The 23244-nt window shown below is 42.5% G+C and overlaps 1 protein-coding gene across 3 annotated transcripts in view; it reads right to left on the reverse strand.

Annotated features, from left to right (window-relative positions):
• CRIM1 (cysteine rich transmembrane BMP regulator 1) overlaps positions 1–23244 on the reverse strand; it is a 208590-nt gene that overhangs the window by 103783 nt on the left and 81563 nt on the right. For all 3 annotated transcript variants that reach the window (XM_029232033.1, XM_029232035.1, XM_029232034.1), the window contains exons 3-4: positions 7367–7609; positions 6184–6304 (exon numbers count right to left, since the gene is read on the reverse strand). In XM_029232033.1, the coding sequence (XP_029087866.1) occupies positions 6184–6304; positions 7367–7609 (364 nt within the window). The remainder of the gene's footprint in view (positions 1–6183; positions 6305–7366; positions 7610–23244) is intronic.

The following is a 23244-nucleotide window of genomic DNA, read 5'->3' on the forward strand; positions in this document are numbered from 1 at the left end:
GATATTGAAACACTCATTTGACTTACGGTAAAAGGGAATACAGTAAAGGTATTACTTTTTAGATTTTTAACTAGTTAATTTCTCCCCTGTGAACCTGTATCTAAAAAGCCTGGTGAAAAATTACAGAGGCAAAGGGAAAACTCTGTAAAATGCAGCACATACATCGGGGATAGCAAAGGGTGAGGAGTGCAGAGAAAAAACAAAACAAAACATGATCTGGGAGCTTTCTTCTTAATAAATAGTCTAAGCTGGCCGACACAGGAGGACATGGGATGCACAGAGGTACAGCGCAGGCTGGATCTACCCTCCAACCACACCTGGTGGGTATATTTCCCTCAGACAACTATCCATTCCAGAATCAACCATTACCAAGGGAATTACTATGTACATCTTTGAAAGTTTGGTTTTTTTTTTCTGTTTGTTTTAAAAATTGACCTGGTTTTATCAGGCAGATCTTATGGCGTCCAAAAATGGCATTCCCTGTTGTGTGATGAGAGAAAACCAAGATTAACTAGATAGTCACAACATTCCATAAGGAGAGGAGTTAAAAATAATGATCGGCTAAATGATGCTTAAAGTCGAGGTGGTGCTCAGAGGCTCCTAAATCATTTATCTACTCCCAGGTGAACCGCTGACTGGCAAGTGAAGGGAGAAGCAGAAACAGAGCAGCTGAGAGAAAGGAGGGCGCTGAGTCCCAGGGCCAGAAGGACATTAGTCTTTGGAAAGGTCGCAGAGCTGCAACACTCCACCAACTTTCGACCATTAGAAAATGAAACCTAAGGAGGCCCCGATTTTGATGACATGTATGTTATGGTGGATTAAAAATGGTCACAGGGCTTCCCTGGTGGCGCAGTGGTTGAGAGTCCACCTGCCGATGCAGGGGACACGGGTTCGTGCCCCGGTCCAGGAAGATCCCACATGCCACGGAGCGGCTGGGCCCGTGAGCCATGGCCGCTGAGCCTGCGCGTCCGGAGCCTGTGCTCCGCAACGGGAGAGGCCACAACAGTGACAGGCCTGTGTACCGCAAAAAAAAAAAAGTCACAAATTCTTTGCAGCTTCTCCCATCAAGAGGTGGAATCCACTGCCCCACACTTTGAACCAAGGCTCTCCCTGTGAATTGCTTACACTATCAGAATGCAGTGGAGGTCATGCTGTGTGACCTCCAGGTTCTTGGTCTCTTTTAAGGCTTTGCTGCTTCCTCCCTTGCTTCTGCCATCACATAGAGGAGCCAGGATGAAGGACCACACAGGGGGTGACAGGCCTTTCCAGCCAGATATGTGAGAATGATGCCACCGTAGACCATCTAGCCCCAGATGACCCACCAGCTGCCTACAGAAGAACCTCCCAGTTAAAACACTGAGGCATGAGAAATAATAAATCTTCATTGTTTTAAGCAACTACTTTTGGGGGTGTCTTGTTACACAGCAATGTGTAACTGAAACATGGGTATATTGTGTTAATATGTACTATGCTGATATAAACAAACATGATGGTGAGATATAAATTCATATTCTTTAATATATTTCCTGAACTTAAAAGCAACAACAGAACATTGTACAAAAAAAAAAAAAAACTGCACTGGAGAGCATAGGGCTTTGAATCAAAGAACCTGGGCTGAAGACTTGGACCTGCTCTGTCCCTTGTACCAAAAAACATTTGTGATCTTGCACAAGTCACTTATTCTCTCAACCTCTGTTTTCATATCCGTAAGTTTCTCATGGAGTCAGAAAGATGACAAAATGAGGGCAGCAAAAGTAAAAAATGCTTTGTAAACAGCAAGGTACAAGTTAAGCTGTCACTGTTACTGCCACCTAGATGTTACTTAAAGACTTTCCTGTTTTTCCTTCCCTGCAAAGACATCATTTGATCAAAGCATTTGACATAACTTTCTCTTTGTAAGTTTCCTTTTCCATGGAGGCACTGGCATGCACACACGTACAAAGGGTCTTGCAAAGACCATGAGGTGTCATGAGCCCCATGGACAGTCCCATTTTTCCTTTTTGTCATCACGCAGGGTTCAGGCCCAGTTTAAGGCCCAGAGCCACTAAGTCTCATTCCTTTTCACTATCTCCTGAAAGGTATGATGAGCTGCCATATACCTCACAACATATTCTAGCACCAACAGAAGAGAAGAGGATGAAAAGAATTAGCGGGGTGCCTGGACACCTAAACCAAGTTGAGGGAAGGAAGATTTTAAAATGATAATTATATCACAAAGAATTATATCTAAACAGGATGAAGTTCAGGAGAAAAGACAGCGAAAGAGGGGACAATGAAGGATGGGCCATTAAAAAAACGCAGAGACTCAGCAAGGGGAGAAGGACTAACATATCCTTAGAAAGGGCAGAGGTGGGTGGGAGAACCAGTACTTGTCAGGCATGGAAGTGGAAAGAGATATCCATGCACCATAAGGACATCTGGAGGGGAGTATCTATCACTTGGAAGAGCTCAGCTCATGTTCCATGAATGAATGAATAACTGAATGAATAAATGAACTGAGAACAGGCAACTCAAAAGAAAATTCACCAAGTGAGCAAGTACTTACACCCAAACAGGGCAGTCAGGGGCCTTAATGGGTGACACAGTCTCACTGGGAATGGCAATTCCATTTGGATGGTAATGAAGGAGGGAGGGATTTATTCTTTAAGATGAGGGCAGAATGTCCACAAATTCCTTTTTTAGTCTATGCAAGTATAATAAGTCCTACAAAAAAGGGGCTGTGACTTCCACCTAAGGTAAACCTCTACTGCTAAAGTTTCCAATATTTTACCTTACTCTGCCCTGACTGTAAAGGGCTTTTCCCCCTGAATTCGCCACACAATCAGTTTTGATCTCAAATGGCTCTAATTTCTTAGCAGTGCTCTTTATAAATATGCTGGTAAAGGCCAAGTCATCATAACAGGGCTTTGCATATTCTAAAATGCTCTTCTTTATACCTAATCATGGTCTCAAAGAGAAAACCTTTGACGTGGATCACACACAAGGATAAAGTTAGGTAGTTTTCTTCTCTTAAAATACTACCAGTATTACAACGTATTAGGCTCTCTTCTTTTTATTTCCACTTTCACGTGATTGTTTGGGTTTTTATTCTCTTATCAAAGTATGACCTGTCTGTCATCCTCCTTAACAAGTGGGAACCCATTTAATATGCTCCACTAGGTTAAGTCACAGTCTGAGTGTATTCTGCATTACTGATTCATTCATAATTAATGCATACACAGAGGAAAAGAAAGAAGACACAATTCCTGACCTGTAGAAATGTCCTTTAGCTGGTGAGACAAGACTTTACCCATGTTAACAGTTACATAACAATGCAAGGAAGTATATGATTAATTGGCAACATGGACAGGATATGTTGGGAGTACCTAGGGAGTGAGACGGGTGTTGGCTGAAGAACAAAGATCTTGTGGATAAAGTAGAATTTAACTGGGAGTCCTGCAGGATGAACAATACTATTAGAAAAGGTAGAATGTAGAGATAAAGACACCTCATGCTTTGAGAGGTGAGCCCAGTGCTTGGAGTGGAGGATTTCTGCAATACTGAGAACTGGCCATAAAGAAGGGGGTTGGGGGGAAACTGCAAGGGTTTTATAGTGAGACAAGGAGTAGTATTACCGCCTAATGGGAGGAAGATAATTTTTCTCTTCCTCGACATATAAGTCATCATGGCCAATAGTGGGCCTGTTCATTCATTCATTCATTCACTCATTCATAAATGTAGTTACCATTTTATATCAAGTCCTGTTCTATGTACCAGAGGCTATAAAATACTCCCTTCCCTGAGAAGCACAGAGAGTAGGAGAGACTGACCAAAAAAAAATCAATGATTTCCATGTATTATGAAAAGGGCTATGATAAAGAGATACATGGGGGAAAAAAAAAAAAAAAAAGAGATACATGGGAATTAGATTACAAGGGAGCAGAGGAGAGACACCTAAGTCATCTTTAGGGGCTGAAGACTGAAAAACACTTCAAAGAGAAGGAAATGTAGTCCTGAAAGAGGAGAAGTTTGTAGAAGGGGAAGGCAATCAGGGAAGAGCTCACTGCAAATGCAAAGGCCCAGAGCCCGAGACAGCTTGGGGGATGGAGGGAATCCAGTTCAGGTGGGAACACAGGATGCATGTGGAGAAGGGGCAGCAGGGGAGGAAGGGTCACTGACTATTTAAAATACAGGAAACCAAAGAGCTGTGAGAACTTATCCCTCCCTGCAAATAATTTACCCTGGGATTTTTGGATGGCTTCCTTCTCCATGCTTCCAATTTCTTCATTAGAGCCCTTTAACTGAATATCCTTTGGTTCTGAACGCCAAAGTCAAAATTAGGTCAATACGTAATAATCACCCTAAGGTTTATGTTTACCAGACTCACGGAAGCTTGGGGATAAAAACGGAAGGCTTCTACTTGAACCTCCTTTCCAAGGTAACATTTCTTCTAAGCATTCCTGGAAGGTGGCCATCCAGACGGAGAGAAGTCTCTCCGGCCCCAGGGAGCTCAGTTTATCTCAGGAAGCAGCCCAGTGCATGACTGTACATCATTAGTTGTAAGAAAATTTTTTTTCCTTGAATTGAAATTAAGTATGTCTTCCTGTTGCTCCTATCCATTTCGACCCCTTAGAGTGAAAAAAATACCCTACTGTGCCTCCTACATACAAATGGTGCTACATTACATTTGTAACAGTGAATTGAGAAGTGTCCCTTTTGCTCTCTAAAGGTCTTGTTAATTGACAACTGGCTTAGTCTTGATTAATTAGGTGGTCTAATATCATGTGCCACCTTCCTTTTCATGCAGACCTTGAAGGGACATCTGTCCCTGTTAGTAATACTCCATTTCCTCCCTTACTGATTAGCAATACCTTATGTTTGCACAATACTTCAACCCTTTCCAAACATCTTCACATAAATTATCACAACGCAGTGTCGTAAGAAAGTGCTACGCCACTCTATGTTACCTTCACAAAAATCTCTGCGCCTGTTTCATGATGCACTATAAAGGATAGGGCAAGTCCTGTAAAATATGTCTGAGAGAATCCTACGGTTTCTGACACAACAATGGCTAGTAAATGTCAAAGAACTAACACTTTTTAAGAGAAGGAAGAAGAAAAAAGTAGTTATCAGAACAAACTCTGGATGTCTACTTCAATCATGGACAAATGACTGATACTTTCCTTAACTACAGACCATACACATTCCTACCTTAGCAAACCATTTGTTTAATCACAATTACTCATGCAACAAACACAGATGCTAAGTGCCTGGCACAGGGACTGAGGGAGAGAGAGCTTAGATATGGGGTTAAGGAAAGTACCATGTTAACTCTGGATATTAAATGTAAAGCAAAAGTTCAAAGAAATGAGATGGTTTAGTCAAAATCATGACTTAGTGACCTGGGAAATATGGAGGGGAGGACCTGGTAGGGAAGAGGGGAGGGCACTCAGCAGGCGAAATAGAACGTAAACCCCATGATTCCAAGCACGGTCTTTCCCAAAGCAAAGCACAAAGTACCAGCTCTACAGTGGTGCTATGAAGACTGTCAAGGATGGGGGGCCTGGGGACCCTTGCGTTCTGGAGTAAGTCTGGCCCTGCAGGGTTAAGGGGATGTCCGGCTACTAAGACTAAACTGACAGCAGCTTTTTCCCCACCAAGCCAAAGAGAGATGTGCTTGTTCCTCCAGAAAGCATTATAGGAATTTAAACTCCTTGTTGCCTCAGCAAGTTATAGGTCTGGGTAGATGTGTGATTGCAAACGTCAAGGATCCCTGGGGAGCAATTCTATGATGCATGCAGTGTTTCACCCCATTGGAAACAATGGTTAAACACCTGTAAGATTCACCGCACAGGATAAAATAACATGCCTACTATGGATCGATACCTTGCTGCCTCCCCGGCTCCAGACTGAGGGACACACGTGCCTGTTTAGTTTGCAGCCTGCAAAAGTGCACAGGCACCCCAACCTGAGGAACCTCTAAGGATTAGGGACTTAACCTGAGGACAGTTGACTTTGGCCCCAGGAACGATACATGGAACTACCAAGTCATAGTAACCGTTCAGTGATTTCTCCATAGAAACAGGAGGATATTAGGGTTCTCTGACCCTTGGAGAAAACGAACGGCATGCCTGAAACTGTGCCTTTCGTGATGCTAACACACAGGACAGAGGAGAAAGCGTAAAAAACGAATGACGGACCGACCTTGTTGGCAGGGTGCAGCAACCATCCGCTGTGAGTCTGACTTGAGTTTCATAGCTGTCCAGGGGGCACACGGCCTGCTGAACGGAGGGACACTCCACAGTGCTGCAGTCCACGCTGAAAACTGGGGGGCAAACAGAGGCACCATTCACCGTTACGTTTCCTTGCATTTTGAGTCCCCAAATGAAACACTGGCTCTTCAAATTTTTGTAGTCTCCTTGCTTCCTGGAAACCCTGTCTTAGCACTGGCATTTTCATTTCCATCAACGTTAGAGAACTGTAATATGACCCAAATCTTCTGTTCAAGAAAAGAAGGGAACAAGACACTGAAGAGTTAAGATGCAGACACAGAGAAAGACAGAGAGTTAAAACCAGTGGTGGTTCTATGGATGGTGACAATCAGCCCAAGGCATTTCTGATGAAACAGTTCAAGAGACGAACAAGGGCAAGGGCTTGCTTGGCTTGAACATTTACCAAGCAGTTAAAAAAAATCTGACCCATGGTTAGAAACTTTGGAAGAGGAAATCTCTGCAGTCCAGACCTATTCACAGACCACATTAGAAATGCAGCCACAAGAACAAAGATGTTAGAAATACCATAGATCCAGAAACAGCTGGGACATGACTACAAAACAAATGTGGCAAAGAAGTTGAGTAAACAGTCAAAGATGACTTAGCACATGCTATAAAGCTAACAGACGGATGGTGGGGAGCTGGCAAGGAGGAAGACTGGGGCTGAGTATTTCATTATAAAATGTCTGGCATTTTGATGCATATATTTATCTAAAAATAACTTTCTGTTTTATGTATGATGATTGTTTTTACATGTAATACTTTAAAGTGACAGATATATCTGCAAATGAGGACGACGACCTCCTCTGGGGGAATGAAGCAGGCAACCACAGTACCATAAGTTTTAACCCTGCGGCCCCCATCAAGCATACTGTGAAGGAAGAAAAAAGAAGAAGAGAAAAAGGCAAGGTCCCTCTCTGAAGGCACTTCTGTACCAGTGGATTATCTGGTTCTCTGGCTGGAGGGCAGAAGCCAGGCTGCTGTTAGCCCAGAGTAGCAGGTTTGCAGCGTCCCACTGTCAAGTGGCCAGGGTGGGGCGGGGGGCGGGGGAAGGCTGGCTGCTGCTGCCCTCTGATGCAAAGCAGCGAGGCTGCTGGGACCAAGCCCGTGCATACCTGGTTTGCACTCATAGAGGTCACAGCACTCTCCCGGCTTCCCTGAGGCTTTGGACACAAGTATGTTCAGGTATCCTGGCTGGCAGACTTTCCGCAGGCAGCCCGCGGGGTCGCACACGCAGCGGCTGGGGAGGGGGCAGCACTCCCCGGGGGGCGCGTAACCCTCGATCAGAACGGAGTCTTCAGGACAACGCGGAGAGAACTGGACTTCACAGCGGGCCTTGGAGCAATCTGGCTTCTCTTCTAAATGGGAGAGAAAGAGTTTAGCACAGGCCCAGGGGCAGCATGGGGCACTTTCCCCATAAGTGCAGGCAGCCCTGATGATAGACTAACTAACAAAGAGTACAGGAGGGACAGAAATCTGGTGAGAACCCTCAAACACAGCTAAGCCACCCATGGAAATCTTTCCTGCGACCTGCTCATGACACCAGAGCAAGAGGTGGAAGCTGCCTTCTCCATTGGCCCGTCCCCTCCCTTGTGTTGAACAATCCATGTCCAGCACATGGACCAGGTGAAGAAAGGCGGAGGGAAGATGCCTATGTGACGTAGAGACTCTGAAAACAGGACTCAGTCACTGACCAATGGAAAGATCTTTAAGTTTAAGAGGAGTTTTAAGGGCCATTCTTTGAAAACAGTGTACATTTAAACACCAAAACAGGCCCACAAATACCTAATGGCTGCTTTGGGGACTGAAGACAAGATGCATGAGAATCACCACGGAGGAACTCGACCTCCAAGCTCTGAAATTTGAGGAGATGAACAGATTAAGATGATATGAAAGCTTTAGCAAGATGGATATTGAGGCCAAATTCCCATGTAATTTCCCAAAATGGCATCTGGTGTGTTTCTATCCCTAGCAGAAATCCATCAAATGTACCTCATTCTCCTTTCTACAGTATTATGTCACCAACCTATTGCTGCACTTCCATTTTACAGATAAGAAAAATAAATCAAGAAAAGCCCTAGCTTCTGGAGCCCCAGTCCACAGCTCAGTTTCTTGGTTTAAGCTTTTAAGAAACTTATAGCCCCATTAGGCCTTTGTCAATTGCATTATTATGAACTGTCATCAAGTCTTTAACCGTGGTCATGTTTAAGTCTTCTGTCATTTACAGACAGTTCTGGGTGGACTCTGATGCTTTTGCAAAAATGTTCCTATAAAAGGGTTTGATCTTCAAGGAATTCATGGAAAAGACTGACAAGTACAGGTTTCTGGTAACTGACTATACTGCTGAACCGAATGAAGAAGCATTTTCAGAACTCTAATGGAAAACTGATGAACTCATAAAAGCGCTAACAAAGATCAAGATGAAAAAAATTAATTACACGGGACTGAGTGAACTGATGAGGATGATTGTAATTTTTGTGACTTTCTGTTTGAATAAAAAAAAAAATCCCACAAGGACTCAGAGGCAAAAAATATACAAATCAATTTTCACTGCAAAGTAAAGGAGCTGTTACAGTGGAGGATTCCTGGACTGAATGTCAATATTATGACATAGCATGAGTGTGTTTCGTGTTTGGTAATTGCAATCATTGTTGCTTTTGTTGTGGTCATCCATTTACAATGCTTGGCGTCAGTCTATTTATCTCTTGTAAAAATAAAATACAGTGTGTTGTGTGTGGGAAAAAAAAAAAGATAAACGTTCTGGAGATGGATGGTGGTGATGGTTGCACAAACAATGTGAATGTACTTAATGCCACTGAACTGTGGCATTAATATGCCTTCACTTAAATATAGTGAAGATGGCTTACATTATGCATATTTTATCACTATTTTTTAAAATATAGAATAATACCTTTTTAAACTCAAAAAAAAAAGAAAAAAGAAAAGAGAAGTCTGAAATAAACCAAAAACACATCATCATAGCCTCATGACCTTGAGTGGAAAGAGTTCGGAAGATGTTGGGTGAAAATAATGCCATGTCATATTGGGGTACGTTCATAAGCTCTGTCTTTCCTAAAGTAAAATCCACAAAGAAGCACAAAGCAGGGTTAGATGCAAGAGGTCTCCTGGTTCAGCCTTCTAAACTAAAAATTTTAGTCTATTTTGTAGATAAAGAACCTGAGGTCCAAGAATTCAAGCGATGTGTCTAAGGTCAGTGGTAAAATTAAAGCAAGAATCCAAGCTTCCTTACTTCCAGTCCACTTAGCTCTTTATATTACAAAAGTAGGTCTATTTCCAAAATCAAGTGTCCCTCAGGTCATTTCTACCTTGATTGCTGTATCTTTCATTTCACCATCCATCTTCCTTGTGTAACTATTTCTTGTCTAATCAAAAGATAGCACAGGAGAGCCTTCATACTCATAGTTCTAGTAAATTCATTAAAAAATATTTCTTAAGTGCCTGCTGTTCCAGCAGCCTGGGATACACCACAAGGAAAACAAACATAGATCCTGGCCCTTATACAGTTTACAATGCACTGGAGGATGATATAAAATAAACAATACATATTATAAATAAGCAAACTATATAGTAGCAGAGGGTGATAAGTGCTGGGTGGGGGAATAGAACAGAGCAAGAGGGAATTAGAGTGCATGGAAGAAGTGGGGGGCAGTTACAATTTGGTCGGGGGACTTCCCTGGTGGCACAGTGGTTAAGAATCCACCTGCCAATGCAGGGGACACAGGTTCGAGCCCTGGTCTGGGAAGATCCCACATGCCACAGAGCAACCAAGCCCGTGTGCCACAACTACTGAGCCTGCGTGCCACAACTACTGAAGCCCGCGCACCTAGAGCCTGTGCTCTGCAACAAGAGAATCCACTGCAATGAGAAGCCCGCACACTGCAATGAAGAGTAGCCCCTGCTCGCTGCAACTAGAGAAAGCCTGAGCACAGCAATGAAGACCCAACACAGCCAAAGATAAATTAAACAAAACAAAACAAAACACAATTTGGTCGGAATAGGCATCACTGGGAAGCTGATGTTTGAACAGATTTGAAGGAGGGAAGGGTGGGCCATGGAGATACTTGGGAGAAGAGCATCCCAGCAGAGGGCACAGCTACTGCACTCCTGCGTGTCCCAAGAGGAGCAAGAGGCCAGTGTGGCTGCAGCAGGATATACAGAGGGTACATATATCCAATTTTCATATGACAAGCCCAAGCAACTGCCTTCAGAAGAGGACACAATTAAGAGGAATTCCACTCCTGGATTCCCATCAGCGTGGGCAGAACAAATCAAAGAGTTGAGGAGGAGAAAGCAAATCGTGGCTGTATGGGAGATGGAGTGTGTAAAGCACACTGAGTAGATCTCTTATCTGTCAAACACAAACACATGGTCTCATAATTAATAAGAGTGTTATGACTTTAACTGCAAACAGCACTTAATTTCTACTCTTGTTAATGTGCTATAATTAACTTATTCTGTATCACATTCTATTACATTCTTATTCTAGAAAATATTTGGTATGTATAATCAGATTTTAAAAACATAAGCTTCAAAGAAAGATGTTTTCATTAAAACCCAACATATTAGATCTTCCTAGTTATTCTGCTCTTTAAGTTTCTTTTAACAGTCCCAACATCGTCACTGACTGATATGTATTTTGCAGCTCAAGCCCTGAGAGATTTATTTACTTCTGAAGACCTGCCTTAGTAACACACGTGGCATAAGGTACCACATAAGAGGATTAAATCTTATTATAAATGCTTTTTCAACTTTTCTCAAGATTCATATTGGCTTTCCCTTTAATTTACTAATATAATCAATTAGTAGATTTTAAACCAGCCTCGTTTTCTTAGAATAAACCCTCTTTCTAAAGATCCAGCTGGGTGTGACTTCCTAACATTTTAAGATTTTTAGATTAATAAGCTTGAGTAATATTAGCCCGCAGCTCTCTCTTTTCGTGTGTGTGTGCTGGCCTCATCTGGTCTTAGTTCCAGAGTTATACTAACTTTTTCAATGACCTGTTTATCATTCTACCTCTTTCTCGGCTGTAAAGCAGTTCATATACCACAGGAATTATCTATTCTTTGATGTTTTCATATAACTCATGAACCTATCTGAACTCAGTATATTTTTAAAGGAAGAAAGGACAGATTTCTTTGTTGGTTATTAGATTATTCAGGTGTTCCACCTTTTTTAGAATTATCTATACTAACATATGTTAGAAATATATATAACATATTTATATATATTAAGAAATATATACATTAAGAAATACCAAATTCATCTAGAGTTACAAATTCATTTCAGGCTTTATGGAGCAAGCTTTCTTTTTTGTGGTTTATGTGTTCATGGGTTCTCTCAAGTTTCTGAATCTCTTCCTTCTTTGTCTTTCAGATTGTTTACCTGGCTTTTCTCTAGGTTTAAAATTGATGCTTAGTTCACTTTCTCTTCTACTTTCTCAGAAGTGTGAATAACTTTAATTATGATTTTAATACTTTAGCCAAATATTGCTTTGGTTATATTCTAATTTTTGATACGTGCTACTCTCAGTGTAACTTATTTCTAATTCAGTTTTGATCTCTTCTTTAACTAAGGACTTTTTAGGACAGTGCTAATAAATTTCTGCATGGCTTTCCTTTTTCCTTTCTTTCTCCTTGGCTTTCCTCTTCAGTTTAATTTATAGTTTCACTGCCCTGCTGCCAGAAAATGTAGGCTATACAATTTTCTACTTCTGTTAATTTCTTGAGTTTATCTTTTGTTTTTGTTTTTTTTGGCATGCATGTATGTACATGTGGCCTATGGCCAACTTTTTGAATACACAAGTATTTGGAAAGGACATGTATTCTCTGTTTATTGAATCCAAACTTGCAAATCTATTAAATCAAGCTTAATTATGACATTCAGCTCACTTACATCTTACATTTTTTACCTGATTTCCAAGAAGGATCTGTAAAAAATCTCCCACTATGAACCAGCAGCTTCTCCTCATATTTCTAACAGTTTTTACTTTAATTTTTCAAGGATGTGTTGTTAAGTTCATGACTAGCAGGCAGAAGATTCAAGCCTGTTATACTGACTTGGCAAATTGTAAAGTGATGCTTTCAAAGAATTTAGACTTCTAAGATCTAAATCTTTTTTTAAATTTTGTAATCAAGTGTCTTAGCTTTATTCTCCTCTTCATTCTACCCTCTATTCACTTTTCAACAGATTATCTAGACCACTCACCCAGCATCCTTCCCTTCCCCCATCATCAGCCTGTCACTTGAACCCAACTATGGTTACCATAGCATCAGGAATTGTTTTCCCTAAAACCTTCCTTCTCAGCCTGTTTCTAAATAATTCTTGCAGTCTATTTCATTTATTCATCTGTGTCTCTACTCCATCTCTCTTCCATGGAGAAAATAAGGAGAAAACTACAGACACACCATATATTTTCTATCATTTAGAAGGCTTTTCTGATATTACCTCTGAATTTTAAATTTTATCCATTTGAAGAGAAGCCTCTCCTTACTCTTTCCCTATGATGTCTATCAAGTCTATATATAGTACTTAACTTAATTAACAACCTCTTCAGTCTGGTTGCCCGGGCAACACTTTGTAACTGGCATCTTAAAAAAAACAAAAACAAAACAAAAAACAACTGCCCCACATATAGAAAGACTAAAGTGACAGGATCACTTGCAACAGAGGTAATTAAGGGAAATAAGCTAGTTTCATCATATTAATTATCTCTCTTTAAGAGGTTAGCCTCAAAATATTGACAGGGTCACCCAGTATTAAAGTGACTTTACAATAATAATGGCAAGTCTGTATCAATCCTAGTCACTTTAACCTGCATCTTGGCCAGTTGTAGACTTTTTCCACGTCCATATGTCAACAGGAAAAGTAAAATCATGATCTACAAGCAGCAAACGCATTCAAGGGTTTTCTGCTTTAAACACAGATTTAAAGAAAACCAAAGACGAATGAAAAACTACTAAATGGAAAAAGAAAAATTATACTGCCAGATTCTCATTCTAGCTATTTAATTTCTGTAGTCTCCCACATCTGACACTGAAGCATTCTTCCTCTTTCAAAACCTCTTAAAATGGCCATTTAAAAATAACAGCAGGGCTTCCCTGGTGGCGCAGTGGTTGAGAGTCCGCCTGCCAATGCAGGGGACACGGGTTCGTGCCCCAGTCTGGGAGGATCCCACATGCTGCGGAGCAGCTAGGCCCGTGAGCCATGGCCGCTGAGCCTGCGCGTCTGGAGCCTGTGCTCCGCAACGGGAGAAGCCATAACAGTGAGAGGCCCGCGTACCGCAAAAATAAATAAATAAAATAATAACAGCAGATATGCTGCACACTTATTAATGGAAAAACAGGCCACGTAAAATGGACCAGTAAATTTAGAAAGACAAATACAAAGTCAGTGCTGCTGGGTACTCTGTGCTTTGCTGAAATCTATCCCAATTCTCACGTATACAATATACATGCACACAGGCAACCCATCATCATTCTGAGACAATTCTTGGGAGTTCCAGCTATGAAGCTATTTTAAGGGAACCCAAATTTGGATTAGAACTAATATCACAGAACTTAGCAGATAGAACATAGAGTTAAGAGGAGAAGAGTCTGGGATCACTGTTTTCCCCATACCTTACTCTGGTAATCTCCCTCCTTTAAAACCTCACTCCTTTAGAATCTGAAGTCCTGCAGTAGCTATGGCATCAGCCTAGGGTATCACAGTGGCCACTAGGTGGTCCTGGGAGACACACCTCATGGTACCAGCTGAGATGCAATCTATGAATCCTTCCTTCACCCATTCATTCAGCACATATCTACTGAATGAGTTCCATGTGCCAAGGATTCTAGTCACAGGGCTTGGAGCAGGGAATAAAACAAAGTCCTTGTTTGCCTTCCTGGATTTACCATTCTAGAGGAGTTACATAATAAACAAAGAACTACACAGCATAATGCCAGACGGTGACAAATTCTTTGAAGCAGAATTGACAATACGACTGAAACGCATTGGCCAGGTGGGTGACGCAGGTCTCTCTTGAGGACATGGCACCTGCACGGAGACCTGAATGAAGGAAGGGGGAAGGCAGGCAAACTGCAGGGCAAGGGTGTCCCAGATGCAGGAAACAGCAAGAATAAAGTCTCCGAGGCAAGAACAAACCTACTCGCCACATAGAAAATATTTGTCTCATGATTGTTAAGAAGAAATCTGAATTAGTATAATGCACAGGTAAAAAATACCAGTAAAGACTTATAAGAAAAACATTTTGCTGGATGGTGTTTCTTATTAAGGATTCAATTCTCATGATCATGTTAGAGCAGTGAAAGAATATCTACCAACTAGGCACCTTCTCCATGAGGTGCCATGCCTCACCTCGTGCTCACACCCCTTCCCACTCCTGTGTGAAAGAGATGAAATCGGCATTGCTACTTGGCAGATGAGGAGACAGGAACAGAGAGACTAAGAAACTTGGCCAAGGTCACAAAGTAAGTGGCAGAGCCTCCAAAGCACGAACTTCACACTAGTCCACAATGCCAAGAGCAAAAGTAACTTCAGCTTTCCTGGTATTTGTATGTTGAGTCAATGGCTACATTTTTGCTCAAGTATAGAATGCAAAAGTCATTTGCAGGGACTTTCACCTGGCATAGAGGTGAAAAATCGGCTTGCCAATACAGGGGACACGGGTTCGAGCCCTGGCCCGGGAAGGTCCCACATGCTGCAGAGCAACTAAGCCTGTGTACCACAACTACTGAGCCTGCGCTCTAGAGCCCGTGAGCCACAACTGCTGAGCCCGTGTGCTGTGACTACTGAAGCCCACGCGCCTAGAGCCCGTGCTCTGCAAGAAGTGACGGCACCGCAATGAGAAGCCTGCACGCCGCAACAAAGAGTAGCCCCCGCTCTCCACAACTAGAGAAAGCCTGTGCACAGCAACGAAGACCCAACGCAGACAAAAACAAATTTTTTAAAAAGTCATTTGCAAAGATAAAGAGGTTCAGGGTCTTTGGCTGTGTCCTCATCACTTTCTGGTTGGCCATCCTCCCCATCTCATTTGCTTCTTGGCCATACAAACATAAAGGAGGAGCTCTCTTATACCCAGCACTATTTGGTTCTGAAGACTTCTACTACAAGTGCAAGACACATGTCATCCCTGCATTTTTAAATTTAGAGGCTGACTCCTTTAAAGTTACACTGTGAATTCTTTTCATTCACATTCCATGATTTTATCATAACCTTTTTTGGCAAGCTTCGTGGTGAAGACTTGTTCCACACAACCATAACCCCGAGGGGAAAAAATTAGGCTTGCTGATACAGTCCCAGAAATATTTCATATTTCAGTTCGTTCGGAAACACCAGCTGTACTTTCCCAGCACTTTCTTTTACTCTGAATTTAGGATTTAACAGTGATGGCATCTACATAGAGCCTTTCCCTGGTGGTTTGTTAAACATGTCACATTAAATTGTTTTCAAAAACCTAATAAAGTCAGTTTGTACCAGAGTGGGATATAAATTAGCCCAATATAAAGAAAAATAATTAAATGATCTGTAAGACCACAACATGCGATCCTTGAACTCAGTGGTTCTCAACCCTGGCTGTGCGTTAGGATTGCTTACAAAGCTTTTAAGAATGCCACTGTCTGGATTCCACCTCCAATCAATTATAGCAGAATTTCTGGGGAAGGAGCCTGGGAATTAATATCTGTTTCTATCTCCCTAGGTGATTCTATTGTGTGATTGGGGTTGAGGACCACTGTGTTACTCCTTCAAGCAAAATGGGAATCTTTACAATGAAGTTCTCTACTGACAACAGAGCTTCACCAGGGGCATGTTCAAAGAACCAGGCAAACGGCAGCTGGCCAAATGCCAAAGCAGCACTAAGCCCTCCAGATCTCTGCCTGCCTCCAAGTGGTCCAAGCTGTATGCTGAGCCCATGGTGCCTCCAGGAATCTCACAGACCACACATCTTTTCTGGGCAGGATGTTACTGAATTGAGTTGAAACGATGCTTTCCATTAGAGCTTTGCTGGACCGGCCGCATCAGCATCAGTATCCGCTGGGAGCCTGTTGGAGCTGCAGAAGCGCAGACCCCATGCCAAGCCTACTGAATCAGAATCTGCATTTTAGCAAGATTCCCAGATGAGACCAACTGCTCTAGGTTGGTGGTTCTCAAACAGCAGTCCGTGGACCAGCACATCAGCCATTTCCTGGGAACTTGCTAGAGAGGCAACTCTAAGGCCCACATCAGACCTGCAGAATCAGAAACTCTGAGGGTGGGGCCCAGGAGTCTGTGCATGAACAAATCCTCCGGGAGATTTTTCATGCATACTATCGTTTGAGGACCACAATCCTAGAATTTTGACTCTCAACCCTGGCAGCACATTAGAATCCCCTGAGGAACTTTAAAAGTTCAAAAGCTCAGAATACATCCCAGACCAATTAAATCAGAATTACTAGAAGTGGGACCCCAGCATCAGTATCTTAAAGTCTCCCTGATGACTCCAATGTACAGTAAGGGTTTATTCACTGTTCTAGCCACCCGTCACCCCCGCAGTCCCCTATACTCCCAGGGGATCGGAAGCCGCTTTAAATCTTAGGACATCTGAATCAACAAGTTCTCTGGAATTTTCCTGGGAGAAATGAGAAAAGCTGAAAGGGGTGTCCAGCATCTGCCTCTGGTGGTAGGTGCTGGGGTAGAGGGAGTAAGGAGTGGGAGAGAGATTAGCTCCCAAACGAGACCTGTGTGCATCCTCCAGGATTTAAAATCCTGACTTATGAAAGTTTATTACAATTTTGAGTCCAGAGACATTTTATCTTATCATCTGTTAATTCACACCAGGAACATGTATTCAGTTTACTCCCAGAAGGATCTGCCATTCAAATAACTATATTCATGTCTTCATACACGGTAACAAGTTTTCAATATGTAACAATGAATTTATTTTTTTTTATCTGGCAATAAAGTAAGGCCCAAGGATAGTTTGGATAAATGTAAAAGACCTGAAGATTGGTTTCAAAAAGATTAATTTTACCTTATAAACTATAGCCTTCTCTGAAAACCTTGTGTCCCCTCCTTGCCATAAACACAAGCCCACAAAAAATGAGTGAAGGGACTTCTCTGGTGGCACAGCGGTTAAGAATCCGCCTGCCAATGCAGGGGATGCGGGCTCGAGCCCTGGTCCGGGAAGATCCCACATGCCGCAGAGCAACTAAGCCCGTGTGCCACAACTACTGAGCCTGTGCTCCAGAGCCCGCGAGCCACAACTACTGAGCCTGAGTGCCACAACTACTGAAGCCCACATGCCTAGAGCCTGTGCTCTGCAACAAGAGAAGCCACTGCAATAAGAAGCCAGCGCACTGCAACGAAGAGTAGCCCCTGCTCGCCGCAACTAGAGAAAGCCGGCACGCAGCAATGAAAACCCAACTCAGCCAAAAAAAAAAGAATGAAAATTATTAAAGAATGGGACAAATGACTGATGATGAAGACTTAAATGAACTAAAGTCTGTATAGTCAGTTCAGCAACATCTTAAGAGGAATCTTCATAACAGCTTGAAAATGTCATAGAGGCATAAACATTAGAAATGAAGAATTCCCCAGGGTAGCGTTTAAACGGAAGGCAACATCCATTACAGAACACAAACAAAGCTTCTATTGTACTGAATGACTCTGTGTCTTTGGGTGGGTCACCTTCCATACTTCAAGTTTTCCTCCACAGAGGAAAGGATACTGCTACTAACTTGGTTGTTACTTTCTTTAATCGCGACATGGATATAAGAAAATGTACTAAAATGTCAGATGTGAAAGAGGTGAAATGAAGGGTCTGGTGTTCCTCATCTGTAAAATGAGGGGCTGGTCCCTGTGGGTGTCTTACGAACATACTCCAGCCAGAAGCCCTGTGAGCCCTTCCTGTGCAGTCAGGTTCCAGGGGCTCTTGGCTTCTGCTCAGCTAAGGAAGACCAACAAATGATTGTTACATTAAAGGAGGGGCCAGTCTTTTTCTTTTAGAACTCCAGTATTTGTTACCACTGTAGAGTTTTAGCAATATAGTAGGAAATGTGATCTTATATGATTAAAAAAAAAAAGAACAGTAAACCAAGGGTTCTGTCAGTAATACTGTCAATAACTTTCTGAGTCCCAGAGGTGGCATATGGATCTCAAGTCTCCAGAAGGACCCAAAAAAAAATTATGTGCTGACCTAACGTCTTCAAAGTTTCCTCAAAGTGACTATACTTATGCAGTTAAAATGATCAACAATAAAAGGCAGATGAATAAAGGACAGGTAGAGTCTGCAGAACACGGCTGCTGCTCTGTCTTTGCTGACAGTAGCAGTGCAAATAAAGAACAGCAGGCTCTCTTACTGTTCAACTAACTGGTAGTTCTCATGAGGGTCTGCACATTATGGGGGGAAAAAAAAAACGTGTGGCTAAAATTACAGAAAGAGAGTTGTGAAAAAATATTTTGGCCATTTATGTTTTTCTTCCCCTTCTTCCCTTTCTTATTTCTGTCTTGCTAAGGATAAACTACTTGTTTGTAACACTTACTTGTCATTTAACAGTGGTTGCTTTTTATCTCTCTTACATGGGAGTCAGTATAGCTACTGGTTTACCACAAAGATTTGAGAGCCAGAAAGAACTATGCTCAAATCTTGGCTCTTCTTCAGCTAGCTGTGTGATCTCAGGCAAGTTTTTTGACCTCTCTGGGTCATAAAATTGCCTCAGGGTTGTTTTAAGTGTCAAGTGAGATAATAAATATTGCAAGTAGCCCCGTGCCTGGTACATCTAAGTGCCCAAGTGATAGTAGTTCTTATCATCACCATCATTAATTATTAGAAAAAGTCTGAGCTTTGAGTCAGACCTCAGAATACTCAGTATACCATTGTGTCAAACAGGGCATAAAAATACTTATTCTACAAGTCTGTTTGGAGACTAAAAGAATATACACATTCTTTCATATATAAAATATTATATAAATGTAAAAGAATATTTCACGTATTTTATATGTGTATGTATGTGTATAAACATACACACACACACACACACACACACACACACACACACACACACACACAGAGGACACTCATAGGCCCTCTTGTTAGTTCACTTTCCTTCTCAGTTTGTTTTAAACCTAATGCCCAACATGGTAACTGGGCATAATGAACACAGATGTGATCATTAAATGTTTGCTATTATTGACAAAGGTAAAGATGACTATGAGGGGCTTCCCTGGTGGTGCAGTGGTTAAGAATCCGCCTGCCAATGCAGGGGACAGGGGTTCGAGCCCTGGTCCGGGAAGATCCCACATGCTGCGGAGCAACTGAGCCAGTGTGCCACAGCTACTGAGCCTGAGCTCTAGAGCCCACGAGCCACAACTACTGAGCCCACGAGCCACAACTGCTGAAGCCCACGCGCCTAGAGCCCGTGCTCCGCAACAAGAGAAGCCACCACAATGAGAAGCCCGCGCACCGCAATGAAGAGTAGCCCCCGCCCTCCACAACTAGAGAAAGCCCGCACACAGCAACGAGGAACCAACGCAGCCAAAAATAAATACATAAAATAAATTAATTTAAAAAAAGATGACTATGAAACACACACAAATATGCCCTATATCACATACATATCTTAACATGCCCAGCACACATCATCACCCTACTATGTTAAAAGTTGTGCTCAAGTGCTGTTTCTCTGTCAGCTTCCATTTACTTTAATTCCTTTTTTTAAAATGCTGCTTTTTGAGAGACCAGTCCTCACTCTGGAGAGAAGGAAGGAAGCTACCTTATTCAGGTAGTTTTCCCTGGAGAGTCTTCCCAGCTATTTCTGCATTCAGGATGTGTGATGGGCCTGCCTACAAAGCTACCAGATTGACGGGATGGCATATATGGTAATGAGTGCCTCGCCCAAACAAAGGCCTCCTGACATTTACCCCTGTACCATGAAGGAAGGCCCTCCCGGGTAAGAAATTGCCTCTTCCTTGCAGACCACCTTTGATGGCCAGCACCTCTCTGAACAGCCTCACTCCCTCCCCATGACTTTCTCTGAAGGCTTCTCCACCTTTCTGACCGTTCCTTCGGCTCCAGCACCAACTTTCTAATCAGATATGCGCCAGGCCGAGCCCCTGAGAGGGCCCCACGTTTCTATGCTGTCTTTGTATCCTTTGTGTACCCATGGCGTAAACCCTCATCCACTGCAACCGCTGAGAGGGCACCCGGAGACTACAAATATGTGAGCTGCAGCTGAGCAAAGGGACGTGTTTACTTTCCATCCTGAACTACAACTTGACCTGCAGCAAAAACAAAAATACTGCAATGTGTATTTTTTCCCAGAAATGATAATTATAGTACTCCAAACATTTTTCCAACTTCAACTACCAAAATGGAAAAGGCATTTCAAAAAATAATTTATTAAATAGGCACTTATATTCTTGGTAGCCCTTACATGGAAATTCTACTTTTTTTTCTTCATAGCCATTAAAGGGCTTAGGTCTTGGCTCAAAACCTCTTCCAGGCTAAGGTGGGGCTCAGCCTGCCGGGCTGAGAGGTAAGTGACTGAAGAGCCTTCCCTATTCATTGCAGTCAGCATGGGTTTATAGCACCTTTTTCCACTTCAAAAATACCGGCGATTTAAGAAGCACAGTTTGTACATAGGGTGATACAAAGGCACTTCTGCACATCTGGCTAATGATACTCCTGAACCACAAGCAGGAGGCCAGATGGGCTCCTGGTACCAAACTCAGGATGTACAGTATTTAGACCCCTTACAGGAGCATCACATGAATCCCAGCTTAGTTTTACTCCTCTCTCTTAAGAGAACGCTTCCTCACCTCATTCCCCACCTGGTCCTTTTCCTCTAGCCACGCTTTTTTTGGACCCGGTAACTCTCATTGGGATACAGCCATTGTAAATACCGCTCTCAGCTTTTCAACACCCTTTAGACCCCCAATTCTCACTTGAACATGCTAGAGGGCTTTTCTTTTTTTTTTTGCGGTACGCGGGCCTCTCACTGCCGCGGCCTCTCCCGTTGCGGAGCACAGGCTCTGGACGCGCAGGCTCAGCGGCCATGGCTCACGGGCTCAGCCGCTCCGCGGCATGTGGGATCCTCCCGGACCGGGGCACGAACCCAAGTCCCCTGCATTGGCAGGCGGACTCTCAACCACCGCGCCACCAGGGAAGCCCTGCTAGAGGGCTTTTGAAAGCACAGACTGTGAACCTCATCTCCAGAGCTGCTGATTTAGTTCAGATGGGTTGGGGCCTAAGGAAGTATATTTCTAACAAATTCAGTTTACTGATGCTGCTCTCTGGGTACCGCTGCTTTAGATCACATCTGTTTGGAAATTTTAGTCTCCCGTAAGCTCAGCCACCCTTTCTCCTGCCCCTAGGCCAAGCTATTTCTCTACCTTTGTCTCTGGCTGTCTCTATATAGACATGTGGTAGAGCTGGCTTTAGGTACAAGAGGATAGTGACATACACTAGATGGACTTGATGGATCTGAACAACAGAGGTCCTAGCCAATCTCACCCTCTTCCATATTAAATAGCAACCCGCATGGAGCTACCATCTCAGGCCTGAGGCAGAATTCAGACAGCCGCTCGTGGAGAGAGCAGACACACTGCTCAGGCCTATATGTTGGATGGGAAGAGAGGGTAGGGCTGCTGCCAAAGTGAACACCGTGCTTAGTGCTGGGGCTGCTCCCACCTTTCAGGGACACAGCTTATTTCCAAATATTTTCAAATACAACACAGAACACGATGATTCCATTAATAAGACTCAGCAGAACGAATTAAAGGGGACACGGCAGTTTATGATGCAGCAACCCTCCCAAATTCACACTCCAGTAATTGGGAACTTGTGGCAATTAGGAATAAGAGTGCCATGAAATTTAAGTTTACGTGTATTATGGGGCCCGGGCTCCACAAAGTTGCTCAGGACCTAAGTTCCTTTTATTTTTTGGCTCTTCAAAACCTGCTGTGTTAGCCCTTGTCCAAAGAGTCTTCCCACCAGTGGGAAGAGAAGAAAGTGGAAGGGAGTCACAACCCTAAAGGGCATAATGTGAGAAGTTATATTATTGCTTCTGCTCCCTTTATGTGGCCAGGACTTAGTCACATGCCACACCTACCTGCAAGGGAATCTGGAAATGTAGTCTTTATTCTGGGTGGCCATATCTCTAGTTAAAATTGTATAACTGTGGGAGAACAGGGGAATGGACACATGGACATGAGGACGAGAAACCTCAACAAGTAAGTTTCCAATGAAAGTAAACTGTATAAACAAGGGAAGTGTCTTGCCCCTTGAAGAATTAAAGTAAAAAAAAAGCATTCTGAAAAATCACTTGAGAAACACTCAAATAAGCAATACATGAGCTTCTAACCAAAGATCCACATCTAGGTGTTAAAAGTACCAGGAACGTTCTTATTCACTCAGCAAATCCACAAATATTTAATAATCAACTACCATGTATAACACACTGCAGTAAGTTGTATATTTTAATCAGAGCAAGGAGATATATATAAATAGAAACCCCTTAGCTATCAGTGAGCCTAGATTTTCCATACATATAAACTTTAAGCAGAAAGCCTGGGCTTCTTTTGCAATGTTCTATAACTCAGAATTTTCAACAAATCAATCTAATCCTTTCTACAACTAAGGTATGAAAAAAAAGATGGATTGGAGATTTGAAGGTTTAATTGACGGAGGAATCAATAGGCTTGTTCTTGCATAAAAACATGGGAATTTTTTTTTTTTACATCTTTATTGGAGTATAATTGCTTTACAATGGTGTGTTAGTTTCTGCTTTATAACAAAGTGAATCAGCTATATATATACATATATATACGTATATATATGTATATATATATACGTATATATATGTATATACGTATATATATACATATATATACGTATATATATGTATATGTATATATACATGTACATATATCCCCATATCTCCTCCCTCTTGCGTCTCCCCCCCCCCCCCCCCCTCCCCCCCCCCCCCCTCCCCCCCCCCCC

Source organism: Monodon monoceros, unplaced genomic scaffold (assembly GCF_005190385.1).
Source record: "Monodon monoceros isolate NGI ecotype Baffin Bay Population unplaced genomic scaffold, NGI_Narwhal_1 Super_Scaffold_19, whole genome shotgun sequence".
Taxonomy (NCBI): domain Eukaryota; kingdom Metazoa; phylum Chordata; class Mammalia; order Artiodactyla; family Monodontidae; genus Monodon; species Monodon monoceros.